Consider the following 26,314-nt stretch of genomic DNA (forward strand, 5'->3'; position numbering starts at 1 on the left):
GCTGCTGCCATTCCTGACACACCCCTGGAAATATCCAAGCGCCCAAATATGGATGTGGACACCCCACAGCACGTGAGGAACCCTCCACACAGGTTGTTACTTCTGTGAAAGTCCTACAATCCCAAAGCTGTCACTGAGCCCAGCCTGGTGCACAGTGCAGCCTCTGCAGCAGCTCAGATGACAGCTCATGTGGCTCCACACCACAGCCCAGCTGGAACTTGGACAGAAATCCTTCCAGCTGCACTGAGGGGCATTGTCTTTGTGTTTATAGCTCCTCTGAGAACAAGAAAACATCATGGCAAAATTAATTCTTCAGTGTTTTTGCCACATGCCCACTAGACAAGGTGAGACATGATTCTCATGTGAAACACTGCTGTGTGCCTGGCCTAGGACTGGGTAGTGACTTCGTTACTTCCCTGTTAAAAGAGCACAACTCCTCTCCCTTCATTTCTTCTTTGCAGTGAAGACACAGGTTCACACATAATTCCCAGGTGTGAATTATTAGAGACCAGATGATTCTGGACATGTCTCCCCACACCACTGGGCTTCACAGAAGGAATGGTTGGTAACACCACATTGGGTCTTCCCTGTGTGCCAGGAGGAAAGGTAGATGTTAATGGTGATCTCAGAGGGGACTGTCACTGCAGTGGCTCCACAACTCTGCTACCAGGATCTAAGTTACCGGAGGCTGAGGGTGGACAGGATTGCTGGGAACTGGTCTGTAGAGTTCATCTGGCACAGACTTCTCTCAGTTTCAAGGAAGGGTATTTTTAAAAATTACAAGAACAACTGAAAATTGTAGATCATACCAATGTCAAAACAGAAACCTACCAGAAAGGAAGGTGGGGTTATTTCACACTTCTAGTCACCAAGCAAAGGTAGAAAAGAAAGAAAATTAAAAACGATCTGTGGTTTTCCGGTTAGAAGGGCCTGTTTTACCTTCCTGTGTACAAGATATAAGGGGACTCTCTGAATTACTCAGTTAACCCAGTGTCTAAAGGCAAAGTACTGGGAAAAAGTGTCCAAACTATTAAGCTTAAAGTTGAAAAGATTTAGACAAAATAGTGTGGTGCAACAGTGTAATGGTGAGTATATCTGTCACCTAGGCACTGCCACTGCCACGGCTCTGCTAATTACATCTCTGGTGCCGTGAAATTCAGCTTTTGATGGCTGTGAAGCAGGCCAACAGAGCAATTCCTGAGGGTGCTCGTGGCACAGAGGACTGCCCAGCACAGCTCAGTTTTTCAGCAAAAACAAGGTCCAAAAACAGAGAGAAAGCATAAAAAGCCAAACCAACCCGGTAAGAATATTGTAGCCACTAGATGGCAAAACCCCCTCGAAGTTGCTGCAGTGGCTGTTGCACAGGCTGTTTCCTCTTATTCCAGATTCAGGCACCCCTGTTTCTGCCCAAAATTAATTTCTGACAAATCCAATCTTTAAATGTACAACAGGGAGTCGTTTAACAAACACACAGAGTAAATTCGTGTGCAGCCTTATTTTCAAGGAGACACCTGCAGGATTCTCCATGTGGGGGTGCCCAAAGGGAAGGCTGGAGCTCTGTCTTTAGCTGGAGTGATTTAACAGTATTCCAGAATGTATGTGGAAATCTCAGAAGTGGGCAATTAAAAAAAAAAAAAAGAAAATAAAAGAAAAGGGGAAAAAAAAAGAAAATAAAAATTAGAAAATAAAAAGAAAAAAAAGTAAAAAAAGAAGTAAAAAAAGTAAAAAGAAAAAAGAAAAAAGGGAAAAAAGAAAAAAAGAAAAAAGAAAAAAATTTAAAAAGAAAAAAAGGAAGAAAAAAGAAGGAAAAAAAGAAAAAGAAAGAAAAAAAAAGGAAAAAAGGACAAATGGTGTCAAATTTTCAGTTTTGCTTGAATTGTTTTCAACCCCAGGTTTTCTAATTTATCCACAGGACAAACACAAAAAATCAGTTCTACCAGAATGCTAAGCAGCCACATCTACTGAGGGTAAAACACTCTTTCAGAGTGTCCAGGAGAGTGAGATGTCCTCACTTTGGATGCCTCAGAGTAAAGCCCACATCAATCCCATTAGAAAGCCAAACCCACCCAAAAGCAATAGGTAATAGGTGCTGTACATCCACACCAGCACAGACAGAATTAAAACTCATTCGTGTATCAGCTGCAGGAGTCACTTCCATTAAGCCCTGTGAAGCACTGAAATATTTCACTGATATAATCAGAACATCCAGGAGCAAATCTATAGCACTGCTGCTGCAGCCCAGGAGTCGTAAAGGGAGTCCTGATGGATCCACAGGTCAAAATTTGATTTATTTATTCTCTCCCACATGTATAACTTGGCATGATGACATATTTGCTGCCCTCTTAAGCCTTGTAAGGATGTGGGATCCAATTCACTGATTTTAGAAAAATATTATAAAAATAAGGAAGGAAATGGCTTAAGTCTATTTCAATCTACTTGCCCCAGTCAGCAGCTGTGGAATTGGCTGGACAAATCCTTCATACAAGGAAGAAAAAGCCAGAGATTTCTGAAAAGGCCATTAGAGACCATGCAGGGGACAAACTGATCCCTCTTTGGGTCACAGCCAGATGCATTATTACACCAGAGACCCCTTTGGCCTTACAGAGAGCCAGGAAAAGGAGAACAGCTCCATGGGTGACTTGTGACCATGAACTGCTCTCGTAGCTCAGGTGCTGGAAACCAAAAAAGCAGCAAATTGCTTTTGTCCTTGATATATACTGAGAAAGCTATTTTTCATTATCCACTACAGCAATTTTGCCAGTTTTTGAATAACTTGAATCACCAACAGCAAAGGGAAAAAAATCTCTGAGAAAAATAGATCAACACAGAGTACAAACAGTATGTGCAGTTTGCAAGTGCCCTCTATTTTTTAAATTCCAGTATTTACCTGTTTCAGGCATGAAGTTGTTAGCACATTCCCCACCTCCTACTGGAAATTACCCACTGGAAAATAAAATTTTATTCCTTGTATATATTTATTTTTTTAAGATAATCCATTAGATCTTTTAGGTGAGCAAAAACTATCTCTGCCACTGATATTCAACTTGTCTTTTAATGTCAAGCTTTTAATTAGCTGGAATGAATACTTCTTGTTTCCTTCGTGGTGTGAAAATTTAGTTTCCACCCAAATTTCACACCTAACTTTTTACAAAACAAACCTTCAAATGTGTAAGTATTGTTGGGAAAACACTTAAAAATACTCAATCTAGAATGCTCTCCCTGACTTATCTCAAGAGATTCACCACAATCTAGTTGAAATCTGAAAAAATTCAAGCAGCTCTTCTTTCCTCTTTGAAAGCCATTTCCTTATATTTCTACAAACTTAGATCTGGGATGGGTTTCCAGGCAGTTTTTGCTGAGGACAGGCCCAACCTTTCCCCTCGCCTGTGCATTTTTCTTATGCCTGGCAAGGCAGCCTCAGTGCTGGGAGAGCAAGCTTTGATTAGGAAACAGATGTCCAGCTTAAATTAACACAGGGCAATTAGGATCCTTCCCGTGCCTCATAAGGCTCCCGAAATGGCCCAAGAGATGCAGATTTCCCTGCCCATCTGCGGGTGCACATGACTGGAAAGTGACAGCAGTCTCCGAGTAGCCAGGGAGACTGGAGGCTCTTCATTCATCAGCTCTGCCCCTGGGCTCCTCCCTGGGGCAGACCAGGTCTGCATGGAGAGCCCAGAACGGATTCCTTCCAGCAACAACAACTCTGGGGCTTGAAGAGATTTTTTCTAAATCTGAAAAGCTTCCAAATCACTCAGCCCTGGCTTCTGTGTGCGCAAATGCCCTGCCAGCCTGCAAATTCAGAGCTAGAGGAATTTATTGAGTTGAAAATGCCTTTTACACACCTTTTGCTGTCTCTTCACATCTATGCTGATATCTCTGGTGCCTTCTGGAACTGGACTCTGCCCTAGTCAAAAGACAGGACATCAGTCTGTGGTTCCCTCTCATGCCCCTCTGCAGCCCTACCACTGAGCGATGCGGCTGCCGGATTCCACGGCATGCTTTTATTCATCGTGCCGTGCCTGTGGCATGTGGCAAGCGCCGGGCTTTGGTGCGGAAGGCAGCAGCGGTGCCACACGGGGGTGCTCGGCAGGCGCGGTGTGGGCGATGCTGCGGCGCGGGATGGGGCGCCGAGGACGGAGCGGGGCCGCATTCAGCGCTGAGGGACGAGCGGGTTTCGCTCCACCCTTCAGGCTACTGCTCCAAAACCCCAATTCCCCCCGGCCGCCGGCGTTTCATTCGTATCTACTAGCAAGGTGCAAGGAGAGAGGCTGTTAACATTCACGGTCACAAATACAGTGCGACTGAAAAAGGGTGCATAGAAGGAATGGTGCAATTCCTTGCTTCATGGACCGTTTTATTGCATTTCCTGATGGTAACAGATTGATGCTATTGTGCTTGTTAGCACGGTCAGCTCTTATTACGAGGCTGTTAAGGGTTTTTATCTCTATGTGGATCTTTGAGGTTCTGAGGGAAAGTTTTTTTCCCCGGATTCACAACACACCCTTAGAAGGCAATACTAAGAAAGTGTCTTGTTTCTGCCCCACAGCACACTGAAGGCAGCATTCGAGATGCTCAAGCAACGTAAGTATTTCTCTGTTCCCTTCTGACCTAGGAAACACAGGCACCCAATGTGTTCATCCTGTTCCCCCCTCTATTCCCAGCTTTTTTATCCCAGTCTGTAGTGTAAAGAGTGGAGGAAAAGGGTGCCTGCTGGGCACTCAATCCACTTTCTGGTGGTGAAGCAAATGGCTTGTTCTTCAAGTAAATTTATCTGGATCAAGTCACAAGATATGAGCTCTGTTCCCTCTTCTGCAAACCACTGACACCAAACCAACTTTCTAAACATGCCCCAGGCTTGAGAAGACCCTTTCACACACACAAAATGCAGCACCATCAGAGGCAATAGGACACCGTACCCGGTCACTGGCACCTCCTGTTTACATCAAAACTCCCTCTTGAAAAGCAGCTGCTGGACTGGGGTATTTTTAGGGCCTGGGTGTGGGAGCTCAACATTTCTGGAAAATGTGGGGTTCCATTTCAGAGGCACCAAAGCTGACAAACGCAGAGAATTTCCCAGCCATTTCAAACAGCACCAGCCAGGTGCTCTGAGATTCAATCCATCTTGGCTGACCCTTGGAAATTCTCAGCATGCAACCTCATCTAATGACTGGCCACTACTGGCAGCAGCTCCCAAGAGCAGTGACAGGCCAGCAGCACAGCCACGGCAAAGCAGACACAGGGATGATGGAAGTGAGATCTCCTTCCTTCCCTCTGCACCACAACTTCTGACCTTCAGCGCCAAAGGAAGGGGGACAGATGGGGTAAATGGGACCATGAAGAAACACAGTCACTCTGCTCTTGAACCTTCAGCAATGTCAGTGCACGCAGAAACAAAAGGGAAACCTTTTTAAAGGCTGCCCTGCTTGCGAACTCATAGGGCAGCCACATCACAGAAACATCTCCTAAAAAATGTGACTTTATCTTTAAAGACCTTTCCACTGACTGAATATGAATTCTGATTTGTTTTAGAAATTGAAAGTGTTGGAAACTCTCATATCCAGCTGTCAGTAATGCTGAAGGAAGAATTGAAAGGAATAGAGGAGTTCCGAGAAAGGCAGAAGGAGCAAAGAAAAAAGGTGAGAAACTAGAGAAATGTTGAAACAGATTGGGTCAATGGTCCGTGCTGAGGACCTTTCTCCAGCTATAGGGGGGGAATTCTGCAAAAGATGATAAAGCATTTCCAGCATGCCCTGTTCCCTCTATAGACGAGACTGTGGAACAAAAATCTCTTTCTGATCCCAGCTGGAAACAAAGTAGTGCTCTGAACTCAGGAACCAGAGGTTTTAGTCCCTTTTATTCTCTCTGGTGTAACTGCAGATACTGCTATTATTATTTCTGTAAGAACTTAATCCTTCCTTTTCTCTTTTTTATACCCTTGCCAATGGGTTTCTTTGATACAACCCTGCACAATCTACAACATGCATTAAACAAAGGCGTAACACAAATGTTTAAAAACATGAAAGCAAATTAATATCATGCTGAATGCAACACCAATATATACTGAATAACAAATACATGGAATAAGTAGCATCTAGTTGATGTTGTATAATAAAAATTTGAGTATATTTAAGGCAATTTCACGCCCTGTGACCTTATCAAGCCCTAAGTCTCTTGAAAAATAGCTCTCAATAGAGACAACAGTGGCCACTCTCACACCTTCTCTGGCTCCGTGGAGTTGAAGACAAAGACAGGACAGCCCCTTAATTCTGACAGCACTGAGTGATGGAGGAGTAAAATAAATATTCATTTCTTTGCTAATTTTAAACAGATGAAAGTGCATATAACCAGTATCTGGTGCCACAAAAATTTTGTGTCTACAAGCCCCTGACACACAGGAACTTGGAATAGCAAAGAATTCTGAATATGAAAGTGAGTAAAACCAGTGCTGCTATTGAGATTTGAGGTTGGCAGTGATCTGATGAAGCAAATAAGGCATTAAAAGACAGACAGTGGGCACCAGGTTCATTTGTGTTTGTACCCCATTCCCTTTGCCACTGGAATGTGCAGAGAGGCTCTCTCCTGTTGAGAACAGTAAGCCTATAATTCAACTGGGAACAGTTTGAGGGGCCCGGAAAAAAAAAAAAGTAAAAACTCCTTTGGAATCTTAGATAAGATTTTTTCTCTGTGTAGCGTGTGGCTGTGAGGAAGCCAACATCAGACATACTGGATGGTGTCAGCAGTTTTGGTAACCTCCCAAAATGCTGTGATTTGTGTTGTATTGTAGCTGCTCTCAAGACTGTGCTCAATGTGAAACAAGCATCTGGGTAGCCCTGGAGAGAGTTTTGTTTGAGCAGAATGTAAAGATTAAAGGAACTAAAGTCCGCCTGAAGAAACCCATCCCCTGCCAGTAGGAGCATATCTTATTGTCATATACAGATGGCCATACCACAACTAAAGCCATAAAAGAGAACCCAGCACTGTCCTTCCAACACTGCCCAGATGACTCCAGCATGGAAATCAAATCACAGTGAGCATAAAGTTGCCAGAAGCAGTGCAATATAAAAGAGACAGGAATTGTTTGTATTGAAAATGGAAAACTACCTGTGCTCATGTGGGTGAGACAGTGGTTTGGCCTGCAGAGATGTGGGACCAAGCTCTGGCACCAGCAAAGGAACCCTGCTGGCAGAGCCCGCAGCACTGTGACTGGGTGTTGCACTAGTTCATCTCCTTAAGACAAAAAAAGGGAGGAAGAAAATGGAGATCTATGTCCTCTCTGCTATTAATGGAAACCACCGAAGCAGAATTATCTGGGATTTTTTTTTTACCTGGCACTTTGATGCTCTCTGTATGACTCAGAAACCTGTCATTTATAAAAGCAGAGTGAAGTAATTTTCCCCACAGGCAGGTGGCCTATAGAAAGGCCCTGACTATGGCTCTCCTACTCTGGCTGCTGGAAAGGGGAGGAAGAAGTCCAAAGCAAGAAACTTGTGTGGTGACTTGTGTGTGTTTCTTACAGTATGAGTCTGCAATGGAGCGTATGCAAAAGAGCAAACTGTCCCATTATAAGAAAACAATGGAGGTAAGCAAGGAGGGCTTGGGCAGGTTTCCTGATACAAACTGGCTCCACTAAAATCTGTATTACACGTACCTCTATTTAAAGAAAGGTCAAAGCTGTGTGAGTGTGGAAGAGTGTGTGTGAGAGAGTGAAGATGTCATTCCTGCTTTGAGGAGGAAGCTCATCTTCCCTGCTGCACCCACTGAAAAGTCTCCAGAGGGTTAAAATGGAATGAACGGTGCCCCAGGCCAAACAGGATTTCATTCTTTCTAGGCAAGGGTACTTAGAAGACTAAATAGAATTTTTCAGTGTGTGCAAATACAACTTTAAGAACAGCGAGTGAATCTTGCAGGCAAGAGGAACCCTCTCCAGCTCAAAAACTTGCATGTACAGAAACTATAGGCAGCTGGGTTTGGTTTCCAATGGGCAACTGCCTCTAAAGGAAAGTAGTTGCAGACCTGTCAGTGCTACAGCTGGAAGCGTACTAACAATTTTTTTTGAAATGTGGTTGTTCTAAGTGCATCTCTAAGATACATAGATATTTTGGTGCAAATAAAGATTTCTCTTGCTTCTGAGAACTACACCAAGACTGTTGCCTGTGGGGTGCTGGCTCTGCCTCATAGCTTGGAGCAATGGGCAAGGCAACACGCTGACTTCAGCCACCTGATGCTCCAAGTCACAGGGTAGAGATGACAACCCACCCCACGGCCACCCTGGGAATGCAGCTCCTAATTTCATCTCTTTGTGGTTGCTCAGGCAGATACCTGATGCACCAGTGGTAGAGCTGCCTGTGCATTCCTGACCCCTGCAGGGAGCTGCAGTTGTACAAAGCAAACAATTTCAGGGCTGCAGGAAAAGGACACGATCTATGCTGCCAGCTCCTACTCCAATTTTTCAGTTCTATTTTTCTATCTCCTTATGGTGTCATTGGGATTTTTTTCTATTGCCCAAATTGGGCACTGACTTGCTCCCCCAAACTGCAAAACAGAAAGTGCCTGGAACATCCCAGTGGGGGGAATCCAGCCTTGTTCCCCCAGCCAAACCCTCACGTTTGATTTCATTTCCATGCAGTCCAAGAAGACCTACGAGCAGAAGTGCAAGGAGGCGGATGAGGCCGAGCAGTCCTTTGAACGCACCAGTGCTTCAGGCAACCAAAAGCAAACAGAAAAGGTACCTGAGATGACAGTGCTATTTAGAGGGAAAACTGGGGGGTTTACCTTTCAAGGTACAAGAGAATACAATTAACCAACTATTCTACAGGATGCCAGGGGCTGCTTTGTCTTCAAATTAACCCCACAGAATCCTCTGGGAAGGGACTAAGTTATCTAATTAATTTATCCCAGGCTGTGATCCAATTGTTCTCTGAATCCTGGGAGGAAACTGAATGAGATTTTTCTCTGAAATTATTCATTAAGCAAAAGAAACAAGTCAAAAATATGTCATGCAGTTAGTTTTGCCTTTTGGTCTTTTACACTTAGTAGGCATAGCATCTTACATTAAAATGCATATTTTTCCTCAACATTTTTCTCCTTATGGTGAGTTTAATTTCAACTAAATTTACAGACTCAAAAATAAATCGTTGGAAATTAAGGCACTGCAGTCCTTCCTTGCATCGTCTTGATACTTGTAGCTGACAATTCACTAACTTTTAATGGGAACATTTTACAGTGAAACAGATGGAGAAAACAAAATAAATGAACTCCCTTTGGCTCGATAAAAATCAGTGCAGTGTAAGCAAAAGGATCAAAAATCATCTCAAGGAGTGGGGGGGCAGTGTGGAGACTCTAAAAACAGCATCAGAACTTTACATTTTATTTCCAGCGTTCCCTAATCTTTGATGAGCAAACCCCTGCAGCTTAGCTGCAAAGAGGGGATGGGATCCCGGCCCTGCCGAAATGACACCAGAACATTTCACAGCTTCAAGTGGCAGCTAAACCTGACCCAGCTCCTTTCATGCAGAAGGATCTCAGGGTGCACCATTGCTGTTTCTTCCCTGCACATGCCAGCACGTTGGGAATGCACAGAGGCAGCTTTCACAAGCTGTTTAATTCTGCTCAGCATTTGCAAACAGTTTGGGCCAGGAAGCAAATAAGAATGAAGCTTCTGTTCCCAGCTTACTACACGTTTCCCAGCCAGCTGTGATGAGGAATACGATTGTAAGAACCCCTACCTGAGCCTTGTCTTCAAGGGCAGGATGGAAGAATGTTTACACTGATGTCTAGAGCAGTGCATTACTGTACTGTCATCACCATCTGTGCAGAAAGACCTGCGAGTACAGACCTGTCAGTGATGGCTGCTTTTTCATTTGCTAAAAGCTGCAGGTTTTTAAACAGAGAAGTTCTACTTAGAGTGAATTTTGCTTTTAGGCTTCTGAGTTGTTATGGGAAATAATCTGGCATTTGCAAAGTATTTTAAAAGCTGTGTGCTTTTTATCTGTGTACTACATGAGAAGCTTGAAAGATGAAGAATTTTAACTGCCATTTATTTCTGCTTATAAATATCTATTAGAAAAGCACATCAAACAATTGAGAAAAACCAACTCAGCCAGCAGGCACAGCTTCAGGCTGGATCATGCTGGCTCTGAGCTCCTACGGCAGGGATGTCTGGATGGAAAGCTTTCCCTTGAAGTCATTGGACCTACGGCTGCACCTGGGAAATTCTGGTCCCTTCTCCATAGCACACATTCAACATACCATGCATAAAGGGGGGGCAGCCAGGAAGTGCTTGCAAGTTAGAGCCTTTCCCCTAGGAGGGAAAAAAGAGCAGGCACAAAAAACTGGGGCAGAAGCAAAAATATCGTCAGAAATTAATTTGGGGTGTTTCTTTTCCTGTTTCAGAGCCAGAACAAAGCCAAGCAATGCAGAGAGGCAGCAAATGAAGCAGGTGATGCTGTTTGCAGCTAAACTATGATTCTTCTCAGCAAAGATCTACCAGCACAGGATTTTGATAGAACACCATCCAAATCACCCAGGCTGTCTCCCAAGTCAGGGTTCCCAAAGTCACCTGCCCAAAGACTAATGAAGAAGCCTCTAAAGAGCAGCAACCTGACAGTCATCTGCATTCACGGTCCTTTGTGGAAATATCAGTGCCCTGCTTTCATTAACGAATTTATAAACAACTTCTTTTAGGGAATTCACCCAGGGAAGAAAAGCTCTTCTTGAAGCAAGTTTGAGAAAGCACAGTAGACATTCAAATTGCCTGGAGACAGCCCAAACCAGATAGCCCGTCCCCATGTGCGTGAGCACAGTAGTGATCTCCAGCCACAAACGTGTATGCCCAGGACAGGCCAGCACACACCTGAGCTGGCTCATGAGCTCAGGCTTGTCTCTCCCTACTCATGGAAGAGCTTACACCGAATCATGTGGCTTAGCTGGCTGGCTTGGAATGGAAAGAGCCTAAGGATGCTGAGTGCCCAACCATGGTCCAGGCTCTTCATCTCTGAATTGCATTATCCCTACTGTAAAGTTTATAAATGATCTGCAAACCATACAGAGAGAATCCTTCCCTAGTACATAGCTACAAAGAAAAAAACCCAAAGATTATTGCGCCCCGCCAGTTCCAAGCTCAGACATTCTTGTGATACTCAAGCAAACCACAGGCCTGCAGCGTAGAAATCACAGTAAAGGCCTAATAGGAGGAAAGAGAGAAAGGCTGTATCACTTTTACCTGACTGTTGGGTTTCTGTTGCGTGTGTCTGTGTTTACAGAGAACGTGTACAAACAGAACATCGAGCAGCTGGATAAGGTCAGGACAGAGTGGGAACAGGAACATATCAAAACCTGCGAGGTAAACATTGACTTTTGCAGCGATGTTTGCACACTCTTTATTTTATCTGATTTGAAGATTTCAGTCTAAGGCCTGAAATACCATCCCAAGGGTTTTGGTGTTTGCTTTATGTGGAGTCTCAGTAGATGTCTTTGCAAAATTACTGCAAAAACTAGGGCTTACTTAGACATAGCTGCTGCTGTCTCACTGACACTCTCCTTGCTTGGTCAGCATATCTATGTAAAAATAAAAGAGGGGAATAAGGGGAGAGGTGGAGCAATATATGAACAGGTACATACCCCAGTCAGTCTTTATGTTTCATAGCACTTGAAATTTACCTGCAAGAATATTTGTCCTCTGCCATGGAGTAATCTTTCAGTTGAAAGGTGGTGGTGGTAGAGAAGTCTCTATTTCCATTTTGTTGAGGATGGACCAGGAGATTTGCACTTGGCTATTAAGTTTTGCACAACAATTTACAGGAACTGGTTGGCATCCAAAGCAGCCACCCATTTGATCAGAGTAATCCTTCAAGTACATTTGCCCATCTGCTAAAGTCTGATTTTTCTATATTTACTTGTTGCAGGCTTTATTTCCACATAAAATAAAATGCCAGAAGCATAGCTTTCCAGTTCTCGGCTTCCTCTTAAATATTCCCTATCTGAGAGGACTGAAAAGCCCCACAACTGGCACAGACATTTCCATAGATGCATATTTTCTCCCTTCTTAAAAAGCCAACAAACCAGTGAAGCATTCCATAACCTCACACTCTCATTTTGTCCCATATGGTCAATCCTGACTAGCCCACAGAGTTTGTGACCTGCCCACTGCTTAATCCAAACAGCCATTCATAAAGGAAGGATATCTTTAATGCCGTCTTTCAAAAGTGCTTGTAGAGAGAAGAACTGATACTTTTGGTTTTTTGTATTTTTTTTTAACTAGCAGTTAGTACAAAACCAGCTTAAAATCCTACACTTCTTGGCTGCATAGTGGGGAATCTGGAAGTGCTGGGGTTGCTTAGATCTCTGAGTGCTGGACAATCATAGCCTGAAAATGTTGGCTGGCAAGTGGCAACACCAGGGTGACCTTTGTCACAGGGGCTGTGCCACATTGTCATGAGATGCCCAGGTTCTCCAGCAACACGAGGGATGTGTCAAACACAAGGCCCAGCTGTGCTTTTCTGGGTGCTAACAAGGGCTTAAAAGCCCAGAGTCTCTACACTTCCCTCTTGGACTAACAGCATTTCCTGACAGGACATCATTTACCTGGAAAATTCCCAGTTGGCTCTGGTGCTCTTTCAGCAGCCTTGAGGGCCACAGGTTTTCTGTTCAGAAGGGTATTGAAATACTCATTCTCCACCTGGCAGGTTCTCTTTAAAAGCTTTTACTCTCAGAAACCAGTCCCCACAGCAGCTTACTCCCTTGACAGATTCCCTTTTCTGGCTTTTTTTAGTCAGTAAGTTATTAGATGGCAGGCAGCATACCCAACTGAGTGTTCTGCTGAATGTTGTATACATTTGGGGTGTTCTGGACATAATTACTAGCAAATGGAGATGGAGACAGATGGCTGGAAGCATCTGAGCTTTTCACACCTCATAGAAAACCAAAACCTGATGTTCTACTTATAACAGTACAATGTAGAGATCAGAGCGATTTAGGTTTTTTAAAGTTTTTAAAGAAAGGATTTATCTGCCTCTTCCCCCAAATCAGTTCACACTTCTCTCTCTACCCCCTTCATTCTTCCTAAGCAGTGCAGCAACATGAGGAAATCAGACAGATGAAGGAAAGGAGTAGACTCTGAAGACAGAAAAATGCCTTCTCTTTACCACAAAAATATCTTAGATATGCAGACTCAACTCCAGAGAGCCTCAAGTACTTTCAAAAGAGAAAAGTTTAGAGACATTTTAGATGGCAGAGGTGGATAGTTTTGGCTCTACCTCTAACATGAATACAACCCTTTCATGCCAGTACTCTACTGATCTGTTAAACATCAAGATTTCCTTCAGTGTGATGGGCAGACAGGAAGGACCCTGACTCTGAAACCCTCAACAGAAGAGGTAGCAGTCAAATCCAGACCTGGATTCCTCTCCCCTGCTTTGATTTTGTCTCTAAAACATAACTTTAATTTGGTGCAACCAATTAGAACAAATTTTTGAGCACGAACAGTAGATGTAGTTTCTCCACTAACTGAAAAAACATCCTTTACAATGGGGCCTTCAGAATGGGTTTGCATCCCCAGCCCTGTCACAGCCTGCAAAGTAAATAACTCGGTATGAGGCTACATCAGGTTTCCTTTTTGGCTTTAGGTCTTCCAGCTCCAGGAGTGCGACCGCATCACAATCCTACGGAACTCGCTGTGGGTGCACTGCAACCAGCTCTCCCTGCAGTGTGTGAAGGATGATGAGGTACAGCCTGGCTTGCCCTTCTCTGCAGTGCTGACTGTGTCCAGGGGAATCTCTCACTCCTGTTCTCTCTAGATGTAAACCAGATGCACGTCTGGATGCAACACTGTGTGTGTCACGCTTGGTAACACTCATATGTGTCCTCCTTGGTTTGTTGGGGAATGCTTTTTGCTACCAAAACACTCAGTTGAGTATATCTGGGCTCTGACACAATTTCAAAAAAGGCATCCAGTCATGGCCTCAAAACTGGAAGATGTAAAGAATACACTACATTTGACTTTGAATGGCTGTTTCCTGCTATTAATTTCTTTATTGCATTGAAAAGTCCTGGGCTGCCTTTGTCCTCCTCTCTTTGAAGACTATCCAGAGCACAAACAAGCAGGTGTGTTTACAAGAATATTTGTACAGGGGACAGGCTAAAGATCAGCCAGGTCAGACATGTATCAAGTATAAAGTGTCTCTTAAGGGGAAAATTACTACAAGAGCATTATTTGTTAATTCAACGTGAAATGTTAAAAGTTAAATTAAACTCTTGGATTCTGTTTTGTAGCTGTATGAAGAGGTTCGGGTCAGCTTGGAGAACTGTGTTGTAGAGTCAGACATAGACTACTTCATTAAGACGAAAATGACAGGAACACAACCTCCAGGTAATTATTCCTACTGGTCTTGTCAGATGACTTGTGCAGCACACGTCCTTTGGAGGTGAAACCAGCTGGAGGAGTTTCTGCTCCAACTATTTTTTCCCACCTGCCATAGCTCACTTCCCCCTCACTGTGCTGCCATCGCTGCCTGTGTGGCGCTGTAAGTGGGATAGTGGAATGATCCAGCTTAAAAATAACCCTCCAAAGAAGAAAAAACTTGTTTTGGCTTTGCAACCAGGCTCATTTCACAGTGCAGCTGAACTGACACTGCTAAGGAGGTGGCAAATTGCCTTTCAGAAATGGCAACTTCAGCTTCCTGCAGTGGTGACAAGACAGAAGCCAACTTATCATGTAACTGCACCCCAGGGTCCCTTGACAGAGGTGCTGTCTCTTCATTTGCAGCACAGATAAGACCCAGTTTTCTATTCTGTTCCACATGCCCAGTGGGGAATAACAAATTTTCTGCTCTCAGAAAGTTGTTTGCATAAGCCAAGACTTTGGCTGGGGGAAATTCTGAATGAAATTGGCTCTGCCCCAGCACACAGAAGTGCTGTCAGGTTCACAGGCTCTGCCCATTCAAGCCAAAGCTGCCTTTTCCTTGACTTCAATGCTCAAAACCTCTAGGCTGAAATGGAGATTGACACAGCAAGAGGCAAGAGCAGTTGCAAAATGAAAACCTGCTGCTCCAAGGTAGGAGTTCTCCAAGCACTCCGCAGGAAAGCAGCTGTCTAATATGTCACGTGGCCCAACCACATCCGAGTACTTCAACAGGCAACACAAGATAGTTACAGGCTGTTTCCAGCTCTGGGCAGCTGCTGCAGCAAACAAAGACTTAGCTGATGTCACAGATCTCTTCCTGAAAAGCTGAAAAGATCTCTTCCTCTAGTTTTTTTCTATCTGTGCAGATACTCTCTCACTTCCCCTCACTGCTCTAACACCAAGTAACATCAAGAGAAAATCCCCTCAGCAGTCCACAGAGCTTACTTACTTTCAGTCAGAGTGGGGAAGAAGCTATACTGGCACAAGAAAATTTTATCCTGATAAAGCCCTTCCATGCTAGGAGTTGTACAGGTACAAAATCAGCTGCATGAAGGCCCCAGCCCTAGGGATAATTATCTTGTACCAGAACAAGTTCCACCCCTTTGATTTCACTGCAGAGCTCAAAGCTGGCAGGAATTACACCCCAGGACCTTCTTCAGCAGAGCTGGGTGCTGCCACTAAGTCAGCACTGAGTTTTCTGAGGCCTGCTTTTCACTCAGCCTTTGTGCCACTACTCTTACAATGATTAAAAATTGGGATTTGGGGAATTTTTTAAAACTAATATATTGATACTGGTATACTGGATGCCATTTTGCTGCTATAATTAGTCTTCTTCACATAGGGGATTTAAATTCACAGATACAGGAGAATTTACCCGGGAAAAATTACATTTTCAGCAGCAGAAGGGAGAACTGTGCCTTGCAACAGTGTGAAAGTTCTGTATACTAAGAAATTTGTGATTCTCAGCTAGATTTTTTTGGTTTTGGTTTTTTTTTCCCCTGTGTGAGATTTGTCATTCTCCAGTCACCTAGGCAATTTCTATGAAAAGCTCTTGGCTATGTCAGGAGTCATTTCTAATAAGAACTAGGTGGAAAAAACCCTTGAGAGCTTTATGAAAGGCAAAGAAAAACCTAACTTGTTTTTTTGTTGTTTTTATTTTTGCCACCTTCTAGAAGAAGATATGTTCTGGAAGCAAAATCTAATATCTCCATAGCCCTGGCTAATGAGTTTGCACTGTAGCACATGTTGATCTGTGCTATTATTTGCAAAACGCAGGAGGAAATCCACGTGTAATTCTGCATTGTGGGGCAGAAGACCTTCATCCTGATCAAACCTTCTTGATGGTCTTACTCACTTCCTCTTCTACCCAGTCTTACAATACCCTCTAGACTGGAAACTGTACCAAGGTGACAATCCAGAAGGGCAACAGGAGACCCTTAAATTGGTCAGAAAACTCCCTAATTACTGTGAGTCCTATTTGTAGGGATTCTTCACACTCACTAGCTCTATGTGCCTGCTCTGCTTATTATCTTGGCTGACGCAGTGTGAGAATGTCAACATAACCTTTAGCCCAAGTCCAATGTCTTTCTTAACTTGCTGGTATCAGGGCTGAGATAAAACAGTATCACAGACTTCACTCTTGTTTGTTTGGCTCTCACACCAAGCAGGCAGAAAGGGTGTGTGGCCACCAGCTGTAAGCAGCTACACTGGGAGCTCTGAGATGACAAATAAATCCATCTGTAACTATTTCATCTGTAAAGTTAGATCTGGAAATGGTCTCAATTTCACCCTTAACGACACCATAGGGGAGAGTGAAGGAACTGCAACGTAAATGTGTTTGAGAGAACAAAACCCAAGTATCTCTGGGTAAACAGCAAATAAGCTCTCAGGAGGCGGATGGGGGAGATATGAAAGGTGGGAAACACACGAGGAAATTGCTCGTTATTGCTGCAGGCAATAACACTCAGATATCTCCCCAGCTCTGACAAAAATTCCTGACTGGATACATTGAGGAAAAAAGAAACAAAATGTGCTGCAGCAAATTCTATCATGCACACAGTCTGAGGCTCACAATGACCACACTCTGCCCCCTTAAATCCTGAGCTTTGAGGAAATAGAAGAAAGAGCCATGGAGGAAACTGCCTTCCTCATAGGGTATTCACAGCTCTTCGAATAGGGCCTCAGGCCCCTGGCTGTGCCCAGCTTAGGCTGAGAGTGCCTTGCCACCAGGGACTTGGCTGTTTGCAGCCACTGCAATGGCTTTTCTCAAGCCCCCGGGTTCCCCTGAGCTGCTCCAGCCACCCTCCAGGTGAGGGCAGACAGGTGCTGCACTGCAGTTTGCTCCAGCAGCCCCAGGTTGCACTCTGGCAGAGAGAAAACTGTTTTCTCACAGTGTTTCCTGTTTGAACATCTCATTTTTATTGCCCTGTTGCAGATGCAATAGGGTATGAGAACTACTACAGCAGAGAGCCCAACAGGCGCAGCAGCAGCCCCACCCAGTCCTGTGGGATGATGAAGAGGTGAGTGGGAAACTTCAGTTCCCAGGTATTTCTCTGTATCAACAGCCATGCATGACGACAGAAAACATGACATGGAAAGTTATTACTTCTTTCTTTGTAGCAAGAGGCAACTATGTATCAGTAAATGTGACTTGACAGAAGAAGTAAAGGTATTAAAATGGAGTCAGAGTAATTTTACCTAGTGGGAAGAGGGACAGGAGATGAGTTCATCACACAATTACTCAGCTGGCAATGGGTAGCAGTTACTTGTTTCCTCTTTCCTAGTGAGTCAGGGCACGTAACAACAAAACCAGTTTGTTCCAGGGAGGGTGAAGGCTGGGAGCAAGGGCTGGGAGAGCCGTCCTTCGGGACAATTCCTCCAGGCTTACGGCACCACTCAGCTGAGCAGAACAAAGAGCTGCTCCCTCTATGTGGATCAAAGGGAAAAACACAGGGCAGAAAAACTGATTAGGGAGGCAATTTTCCTTATTCTGATCCATTCCTGTTGGTAAGTGTTAGAACATGGATGCAGTTATATCAGCAGAAGAGCATGGTGGTTCTATTGGTTTAAATATTTCATACTACAGTGGCTAACTCACAGTGGGGAGGGCATCACAGTTAAAGCAGAAGAGATTTATAATTCAACAAGCCCTATGACATGGCAAAGACAGAAAGCAGGCTGTGATCTCCCATTTGAAATGTGGTCCAGGCTTGCCAGTGAGCTGATCAGGGTTATACACAATACTTTGTTTTTCAGTTGGAAACTGGACCTTCTCTAATAATGAATTCAATGCTGCATCCTGTGCAGTTACATCAGACAATTGTACTGCCATTCAGAATACAACTGTGAGCAGCATGGGCAAGGAGCCTAGAGAGACTCAGCCTGAATCTTTCAGGAACAGTTGAGATAGGATATCCATTTTCCAGAAAAACTGAATGTTCACTAGCTGAAAAATCAGACCCTTTAAATACGCCTTAAGCATGCAATGCTATTTCTATCTCTGCTTGAGAATCCTAACCCATTTTCTCACTTTACTTAGTCTTCAGTACCCAGCTGTGATATAGGAAATAACTAGGGATAGATTAAAATAAAAATTCACTTAAACTCACAGCTTTTAGAAAGGCTCATTACAGAAGCTCTGTATTTTAAAATGTATCAGGGTTTTCCTTAAGCACAAAGAGATGTTAATCTCTTATAAACAACTGACAATTCTCATAATTTTAACATTGTGAAATAATTGGAGTTTCACACCACGAGCCTTTGGCTCTACAAAAAAATATTATCTGCTGCATTTCATGCACAATTTAGTGATGGCTGATGGTTCAATATACTGCTGCATTTTTAAAAATACATTTTTAATGGAGGATAAATATATCTACAGCATAAATGAAAATAGAAGGCCATGGGAAGAGGTGACATCTACTTGGTGTGAAGCAGATGGAGGGAAGGCTGAGTCAGAGAGCTGAGATGAAGGAATGCTCATACCCAGGCCTGTTCACTCATTTTGATTTTGGCTTCTCTTGGTTCTGCAGATTCTCTGGACTTCTGCATGGGAGCAGTAAAAACAACACGGAAACTGCCACTCCTTCAGCCCCTCCTCTGGGTATGCTCTGCAGGAAATCAGTTTACCAGATGTGTTTGTTTTAGATCGTGTTGCTAAACCAGGCTTTGACACAGAGCAGAAATGCACAGCAGATATTCACATGCTGGCAGGCAAGAGTAGTCTGGAAATGAATTTTGCTTGGATGTGTATTAAACAAATTTCCCAGATTAAAGTGCCAAATAATCCATAGACTCCATCTAGGCGTGGGGGACTGTACATTCAGAGCAGCAGTCTGACTTAGATATTAGTTTTCTCCTTGTGTTGAATAACTACCACTAAAAGGCCAAGAGAATACATAAAATTTTTAACAGACCAGGCATTTGGCTTATGAATACAAATATCCATCTCATCTCACAGTTACACTGTTGTCTTGTAATCCTTGTAACTAGGAATTTATAAGATGATATTTAAAACACAGTGTTTCGACTATGTAGAAGGTAACAGTTTGACATTTTTATTGGTTTGATAGTAAACAAAAGCATTTTAACTGTAGTTCTTACCAAACGAAAAGTTGTTTTCAAACAGCTTTAAAATCAACTGCCTCTGTCAGACCTGCCTGCTTGGGCACCCAGAAACAGAGCCCAGACTCTCACTTGCTGCATTTGGTGCTCAGCAGGGGAAGCTCCCAGACAGATGCCAGGAAGAAATAAGGAATTTCGCAATTATAACAAACTTACTAAGCCAAAACAACTGCAAAAAAAGTTATGTCCATGACAAATAGCTGTGTGAGAACTATAGAAACCACTGGAAAATGTCGGTGACCCATTGGCACAGTATTTTCCATTTTTCTCAAGGGGAAAAAAAAGCCCTATGTGAGTCACTGAACTGCTAGAATTTTATACCCCCAGTAGCAACATTTTTAAACCATTTTAATCAGACCATTTCCCTCCTTGGATTGTGTTTCACCAGGGTAAACATTTTTCCCAACCTGGATGAGGCTGAAGCTAGTTTCTGACCTCCCACAAAGTTCAATGGGTGTATTGTCATTCCATCAATGGGGGACAGTTTTTGTGCAACACTTTACCTACAGTTCACAGCAGCTTTTCTATACATGTACATCTCCAGGCAGAGAGAGAACAGAAACCCTTGTATTTGTGAACTCTTGCATATGATCCCACGCATTTATAAGCGACTGAACCCTTTGTTTCTGTGGTGGGTATTTCTTCCTTGTTTTTTTCCTACCAGAAAGAACAGACGGAGTCTATGCATCCATTTTTGTACATGAAAAAGCTGGGATCACATCATCACAGGACTACAGAGTACTTTATGACTACACAGCCCAGGTAAAAAAAGGCTTCAAAATAAATACTTCATAGTGTTAGATTTAAAATAAATGATACTGATTCAAACATCTTGAAACTGTAAATTCTGTGAAGGAGATATTACCATCATTTTACAGCCAGGGATGTGATTTGTTTAGCATGCTGGCTCTCCATGCTGGAAGGGACTAAATCCCACAAAGGACATTCTTTCCCTATACTTCCATGTTGCAAGTTGCAGAATCACAGTGGATGTGGTTCATCTGCCAAAAGATTGTTAAAGAGAACAACCTGCATCCTTAACTGGGATATTGAATTCTCCCTGATTCCAGTCTTAACTAGGCAGAATACAATTAGTAAAAGGTTGTGAATGGACTGGTTATAAATATTTGCTAATTCTGATGGACTCCAGAACATGGACTCCAACCCCAGTTGCTTTACATGTCAGTTTAAAGGTTCCTTTTACTAGCTTTAGATCAGCAGAAGAAACAGCATCCAGGAGGTCTCATGTCTCAGTGCAGAGAGAGCCTCACATCAAGGGACCTGCCATAAACAGCCAACATTGAAGAAATGTGACAGTGACAAAATAGATAGCCAGATAAATGATGAAAACAGAAAAAGCTCAAGAGGAGCACTTGCCCTTTAGTGCAGCAGTATTCCAACACCTTTTATTAGATGTTGGGGTTTTTTTGCTTAATTTTAAACTTTCTTTTATTATTTACCTGAAATTTCATGCAAGCACGGCTGAAAGCACCTCACTGTTAATGGCAGTTCCCCTAAGGAGACTACTGGATCAGCTCGTTACTCCCGGAGTCGCCTTAAAACTATGCCACACAGGGATTTTCCCTGCTGAGAAAAGAGCCTGTTACTACCTTTAGTATATGTACATTGAGGCCTCTCATTTTTTGAGTCCATTCTTACCTACTCAGATGCATTAAATTTAGTTTTAGCTGACACGTCAAACATCTCTGGATGTTTTCTATTTACTACACTGTGGGTAGCAAAGTGGTTTCCTATGGAAAATAGGGCAGCACCACTGAACACTGATAGCTGCCTGGGAGCTCAGGGAGAGCTTATTTGCAACTACTGCATTTGTCTGGGGATGAAAGTCACTGCTGTCGAGGAGTCACTGTTCCCCCACTGGTCACTGCTGTTCCCTACTAAAAGAACTGAGAGACCTATTTCAGGCATGGATTAGCAGAGACACTTTTATCCCCCTTAGGCATTAAGCTGTGCTCTGTTTTATTTAGCAACACCTGCAGACTATGCAGGTCATGGTGAGCTGGTTTAGGAGAGTTGTATTTAACCCTTTCTGGACTTCCCCAGTGATAAAACCATCAAGTTATGCATGAGGAGACACCCTGGAGGCTGGGGAAATTTGAGGATCTTAAGGAAATAGCCCAAATGCTTAATCCCTCACTGTCTGGTATTTCAGGCTCATTGCAACCAGAAGGACACCAGCAGACTGTTGATGAAGGGCAGGATTAAAAAAAACCCCACCAGATACATGCTTGGGCCCTCTTGTGCTCTCAGGCTAATTACATTTCTTTTCCCTTTCTCCTTTCAGAACGTGGATGAACTGGACATCAGTGAAGGAGACATTGTAGCTGTCATTGCAGAAAATGAGGATGGCTGGTGGACAGCAGAAAGGAATGGGCAACAAGGCTTCGTGCCAGGGTCTTATCTTGAAAAGCTTTGATGAAAAGAAGCCCCAGTCCTCAGACTTTACAAATACTCTATTACTGAAAACAATCAGCACACAAGGTCTGCTTCAGCTGACCAAGGGCATCCCAATAATAATGTTTTCTACAACTACCAGTCAGGAAATAACCAACTGACCATGCTTTTCTCTCCCTTGCTCCTGCCTCATCCCAGCATCTCCTGCCCTATACTGTCTACAAAAACCATCCTCACTCCTGAGAAATTAGGACTTGCATGCTTTGGCACAGTCCTACCTTCAGCACACTGTGCTGCCAGCAGTGTTGCAAAGCTCAGAGACCCTGGGAGGAAAATCCTGCCCAGATCTCAACTGTGCAAAGGGAAAAGATCACAGAAGCAAGTGCAGTTTCTCCAGATGGAGGACTGTCTCCAGCCAGCCTGTGAGCCACCCTCATAGTCACAGCAGCCACGTTCTCTGCCATGGATCCCTTTCTCTCCCTCCACAGACCATGCTGGCATTTTTAACAGTGGATGGGTTATAAGTCACTGATGAAAACATGAAAAAAAGTGAATGCAGCTAGAGAGGAGCACCTGAAGGTCCAGGACACATCCCTAGCAGGAAAACTTGAGGCACTCCCCATCGCAACCATCTCCTAAGACAATGAAATCCATGCTAGCCATGGCTCTGCTTTGCACTGGATTCTGGGACAGATGATGAGCCCAAGGCTTGCTTTCGCCTTGGTTGGAAGGTTTCCCTAACGCCTCTTTGGGATTTTGAAGTTTAAAAATCCAACAACACAAACAGCAGCTAAGCAAAGCCTCCAGCAGTGCTGCACTGCCCTGATTCCTCTCCTCTGAGCGCCAGAGAATTGCCAATTACCTCCTCCTGCAATCTCCACACTGGTGTCAGCAGGGCAGCCTCCCTTCCACCTCTCCTCTTCTGCCCACAGGCTGCTCTGTCTCCATGTGCTGCCTGCAGCCTCTGCACCTCTGGGGTTGCTGGCACAGGGACATTCTGGTTTCTTTGCAGGCACGCCTAATGTGCTCATTCTTCAACAAACCCTCTTCAGAGAAGTTGCACTGTGCAGGTTCACTGTATTTCACAGATTTCAGCTCTATCAGTCTTTCTAGTTCAATATTTAAGAATGTTTCCAACTGTTACTGTACTGTACAAGGGATTGATGGGTAGTTTCTGCTACTCCTCCCTTTTCAGTACTTCAAGATAGTTAAAAAAACATTAAAAATCGGTGATTTAATTTGAATTAGAGCAAACTGCTTCTGGGGGCAGAATGACTGTGTTTGCCAAGATTTCCGGTCTTATAACTGAATCAAGACAATGAAAGTTAATCCTATGGCTATCTGAAAGGCATGGAGGAGGGAGGAACTGTTAGCTCAGACACAGCAAGAAAGACAAGAGAAATTTAGACAGAAGAAAAAAGTTGTAATGGCCAATGCAATCTTTTCTTAAATGAAACACAATGAAGGTCAGAGGCACTTGCAGTATCTTATTCGAATTCTTTCTTCAAGAATGGAATAGAAGTTGCTGCAGGCCCTTTTTCTTTAGCTGCCTACAGTCCTTTGCACAGGCACACTTGTCCTTCCCACACTCCCACAAGTTATCATGCAGCACATCCACATCAGTGCTGAAGGGCTCTGAGCCCCTGGCATTAGCACAGGCTCAGGAGGAGCAGAGATGGCACTGAAGGCAGCAGTGTAAGAACAGCAGTGCTTGTCCAGGCTGGAAAGGGAAGGAGAGGTTTCTGTGACCATGCCTGAAGTGACAGAAAGATGCACAGTAGCTTCAGCTTGGCCAGGGCTTTATGAGTGGAGGCTGCCCGACAACCACAGCATCCCCTGTTAGCTACAGCAGGAGAGGAAACTGAAAGCACAAGAGCTTTAATGTATTTACTTCTTGAACACTCAATCTTCCACAAAGAAGACTGTAAGAAACCAACACATAAATAAATTTAGGTAGGTATTTTGCAGATTATCTTGATTAAACAGAAAAAAAAAAACCCAAAACCACTGAGATGCACCTTCTCTAATGATGTGGGACACATGGGTTTTGCAGGACTCCTCAGTTCTCTGGGGGCCCAGACAACCTCACACAAGGCACTGCAGGGCCCAGTCTTGATTACCCTGAAACCCCATTACAGATCATCTTTGCTTCCATGGACCACATGGTCCACATCACCAACAGACAGCGAGTGGTATGGTAGCTGCTGTTTCTATCCCATCAAATCATTCCGTATTTTTGCTATTAAAGTCAGGAAACCAGTTTCCTTCCTACCAGTCTCTTCTTCTGTCAAGTAAATACTGTTGAATGGCAAGAAGTTATAGGTATTTCAAAATCTCCCCAGTGTCACAGCATTTGGGTCCCACATGCTAACTCCAGACTGTTCAGGAAATGAAAAAGCACCAGCAATGTTTTCTCATGAATCCTCTGCTTCACATTGTCTAGATATGGCTTGGAACTACTTATCAGCCAAATTCTTCAGTTTGCCCTATCTGCATGGCAGCACTTGTCACAAATAAAACAGAGATATAGAGAAATACCCACACCCTCTGAGAATACCCACATTTTAGGTGTCATCCATCTACCCACCCCCATCAGTACGAAAAACAGGAAGGTCAGTTGTAGGTTACTACCTTAATAATACTGTCCTTTTTAACATTTCCTCTCCAGTTGGTAACATCTGGGCAATAAAACTGACACAATCAAGTTATCATGCAATTTTCAGCTAAGATGGGAAACTGAAACAGGCCCTTTCCAGTGGCATTCTTATACTAAAGTCAAAACATGCATACTGTTCTCTTTTACCATTTACTATCAGTTAAGGAGAAGAACAGGAAAACCTGTAAAAAATAACATTTAACCAATGGCAACCACATGCAATTAGGAAATGTCTGCAAGTGCAGTGCGAGGTCTGTTGCTGCACAGAACAGATTTCTGCATATGGCATATTAAGAGCACACAAGCCTGTAGTAACAACAAAGTAGTATCAGACTAGAAACAGAGATCCAAGAGACACAGCTCTAGGATAGCCAACACAGCCAGGCCTCCTGCCAAGCTCAGTGATCTGTAGAGCCATCCAGCTTCCAGCATTTCCAACAACTAGGCAGCTAAAAGGAAGAAATTAACCTCTTCCCAGCTGAGCATGTAGCAACAGCAGGAGCACAGTGAACTGTTCATAGTTTGAAGTGTTGGGTAGAATGAACAACCCCAGCATACATCAGCCAAAGAGCTGACAAATCATGTACATAAGGCATAAACAGTAAAAACTCTTACCTTGGCTTCCTTCTTGTCTTGCTTCTTCAAGAGGTGCACTCATAGTCTGAGTCTCCTCTCCAGAGGTAATTTTCTCCCAGTTGCAGCTCACTGATTACTGAATGCAGTTTAAGTGGAAGCACATGGATGCCAAAAGGAGATGCACTACAAGCCAAGCACCAGGTGGTGGGTGTCTAATAGGAGCCTGGTTGGGCATTAAGGAACACCTAACCTCACCACTGGTGGTATAACTTACACACTTTGTGGTACCACAGAACCTCCTGGCAGAATCACTGTGCTGTGGCTTAACTGTACAGGCTTAGAGAGCACAGGGGACTCTGCATCAGCTCTATACAAACACAGTAAGAAAAGTTACTGTTAACCTGCAGCGTGGAGTGGCAACAACTCTGCAAAAGACAGGACAAACTGTAGTGGCCTGAACAGCAGCCTGTGCTGCTCCACACCATCTCTTTTCCCTGGCTTTCTTGTCCTCCAGCTTGCAGGGCTGGGGCATTGAACACAAGAGCAGTTACCAGCCACACAGGTACGAGTTCTTCACATGTCCTTAAACAGGAACTACACTCCAAGCTAGTGAGCAAGAAAGGAAACAAAGTTGTGATGCTGAGTCTTATCTGGCCTCTGGAAAGTAAATGGCTGCTAAGGGACTGCAAGGGCTGATAGGCTGGGTTTTGTAGGGGGAGAATACTTGTGTGGAGAATTAGATTTTGGAAGAGGAATTAGTGTCCTGCCTGTGACTAGGTTATTAAGAAAATGACAATGCCGCATCCACTGAGAGGGCAAAGAACTAGTCAAACTGTTTGCCATCATCTATTCTTTGTTAGCAATTACCTAAATTCAGCAGCCAGCTCACATTTTGCTCAGAGCCATAGATCTCTCCAGATTCGTGCACTCCTGGATCCTGCACAGTGCAAATCTGATCCAGAATAGCTGGATAATCGTATTTCCATCAAATTAGCCAGTACACATGGTACAGTGCTCAACTTGTCCTTCTACCAGCTGCTAAAGGACGGCTGACACCTGATCTGGCACAAAGCTGCTGGGGCACCGTTAAGAGCACATTTACAGCCTATCACTGCTGAGTGTCATGTGGCTGCAGCCGTTCTGTC

At 43.8% G+C, this 26,314-nt stretch overlaps 1 protein-coding gene across 1 annotated transcript in view; it reads left to right on the forward strand.

Annotated features, from left to right (window-relative positions):
- The window catches only part of PSTPIP1 (proline-serine-threonine phosphatase interacting protein 1), a 52,030-nt gene extending 26,816 nt beyond the window's left edge, over positions 1-25,214 (forward strand). The window contains exons 4-15 of the mRNA XM_032122514.1: positions 4,547-4,581; positions 5,530-5,636; positions 7,517-7,579; positions 8,627-8,725; positions 10,393-10,438; positions 11,262-11,341; positions 13,623-13,721; positions 14,269-14,365; positions 17,334-17,418; positions 18,931-19,001; positions 20,187-20,284; positions 21,828-25,214. Of these exons, the coding sequence (XP_031978405.1) occupies positions 4,547-4,581; positions 5,530-5,636; positions 7,517-7,579; positions 8,627-8,725; positions 10,393-10,438; positions 11,262-11,341; positions 13,623-13,721; positions 14,269-14,365; positions 17,334-17,418; positions 18,931-19,001; positions 20,187-20,284; positions 21,828-21,959 (1,012 nt within the window). The 3' untranslated portion in view covers positions 21,960-25,214. The remainder of the gene's footprint in view (positions 1-4,546; positions 4,582-5,529; positions 5,637-7,516; positions 7,580-8,626; positions 8,726-10,392; positions 10,439-11,261; positions 11,342-13,622; positions 13,722-14,268; positions 14,366-17,333; positions 17,419-18,930; positions 19,002-20,186; positions 20,285-21,827) is intronic.
- Positions 25,215-26,314: the final 1,100 nt, after the last annotated feature.

Source organism: Corvus moneduloides, chromosome 13 (genome assembly GCF_009650955.1).
Source record: "Corvus moneduloides isolate bCorMon1 chromosome 13, bCorMon1.pri, whole genome shotgun sequence".
Taxonomy (NCBI): Eukaryota; Metazoa; Chordata; class Aves; order Passeriformes; family Corvidae; genus Corvus; species Corvus moneduloides.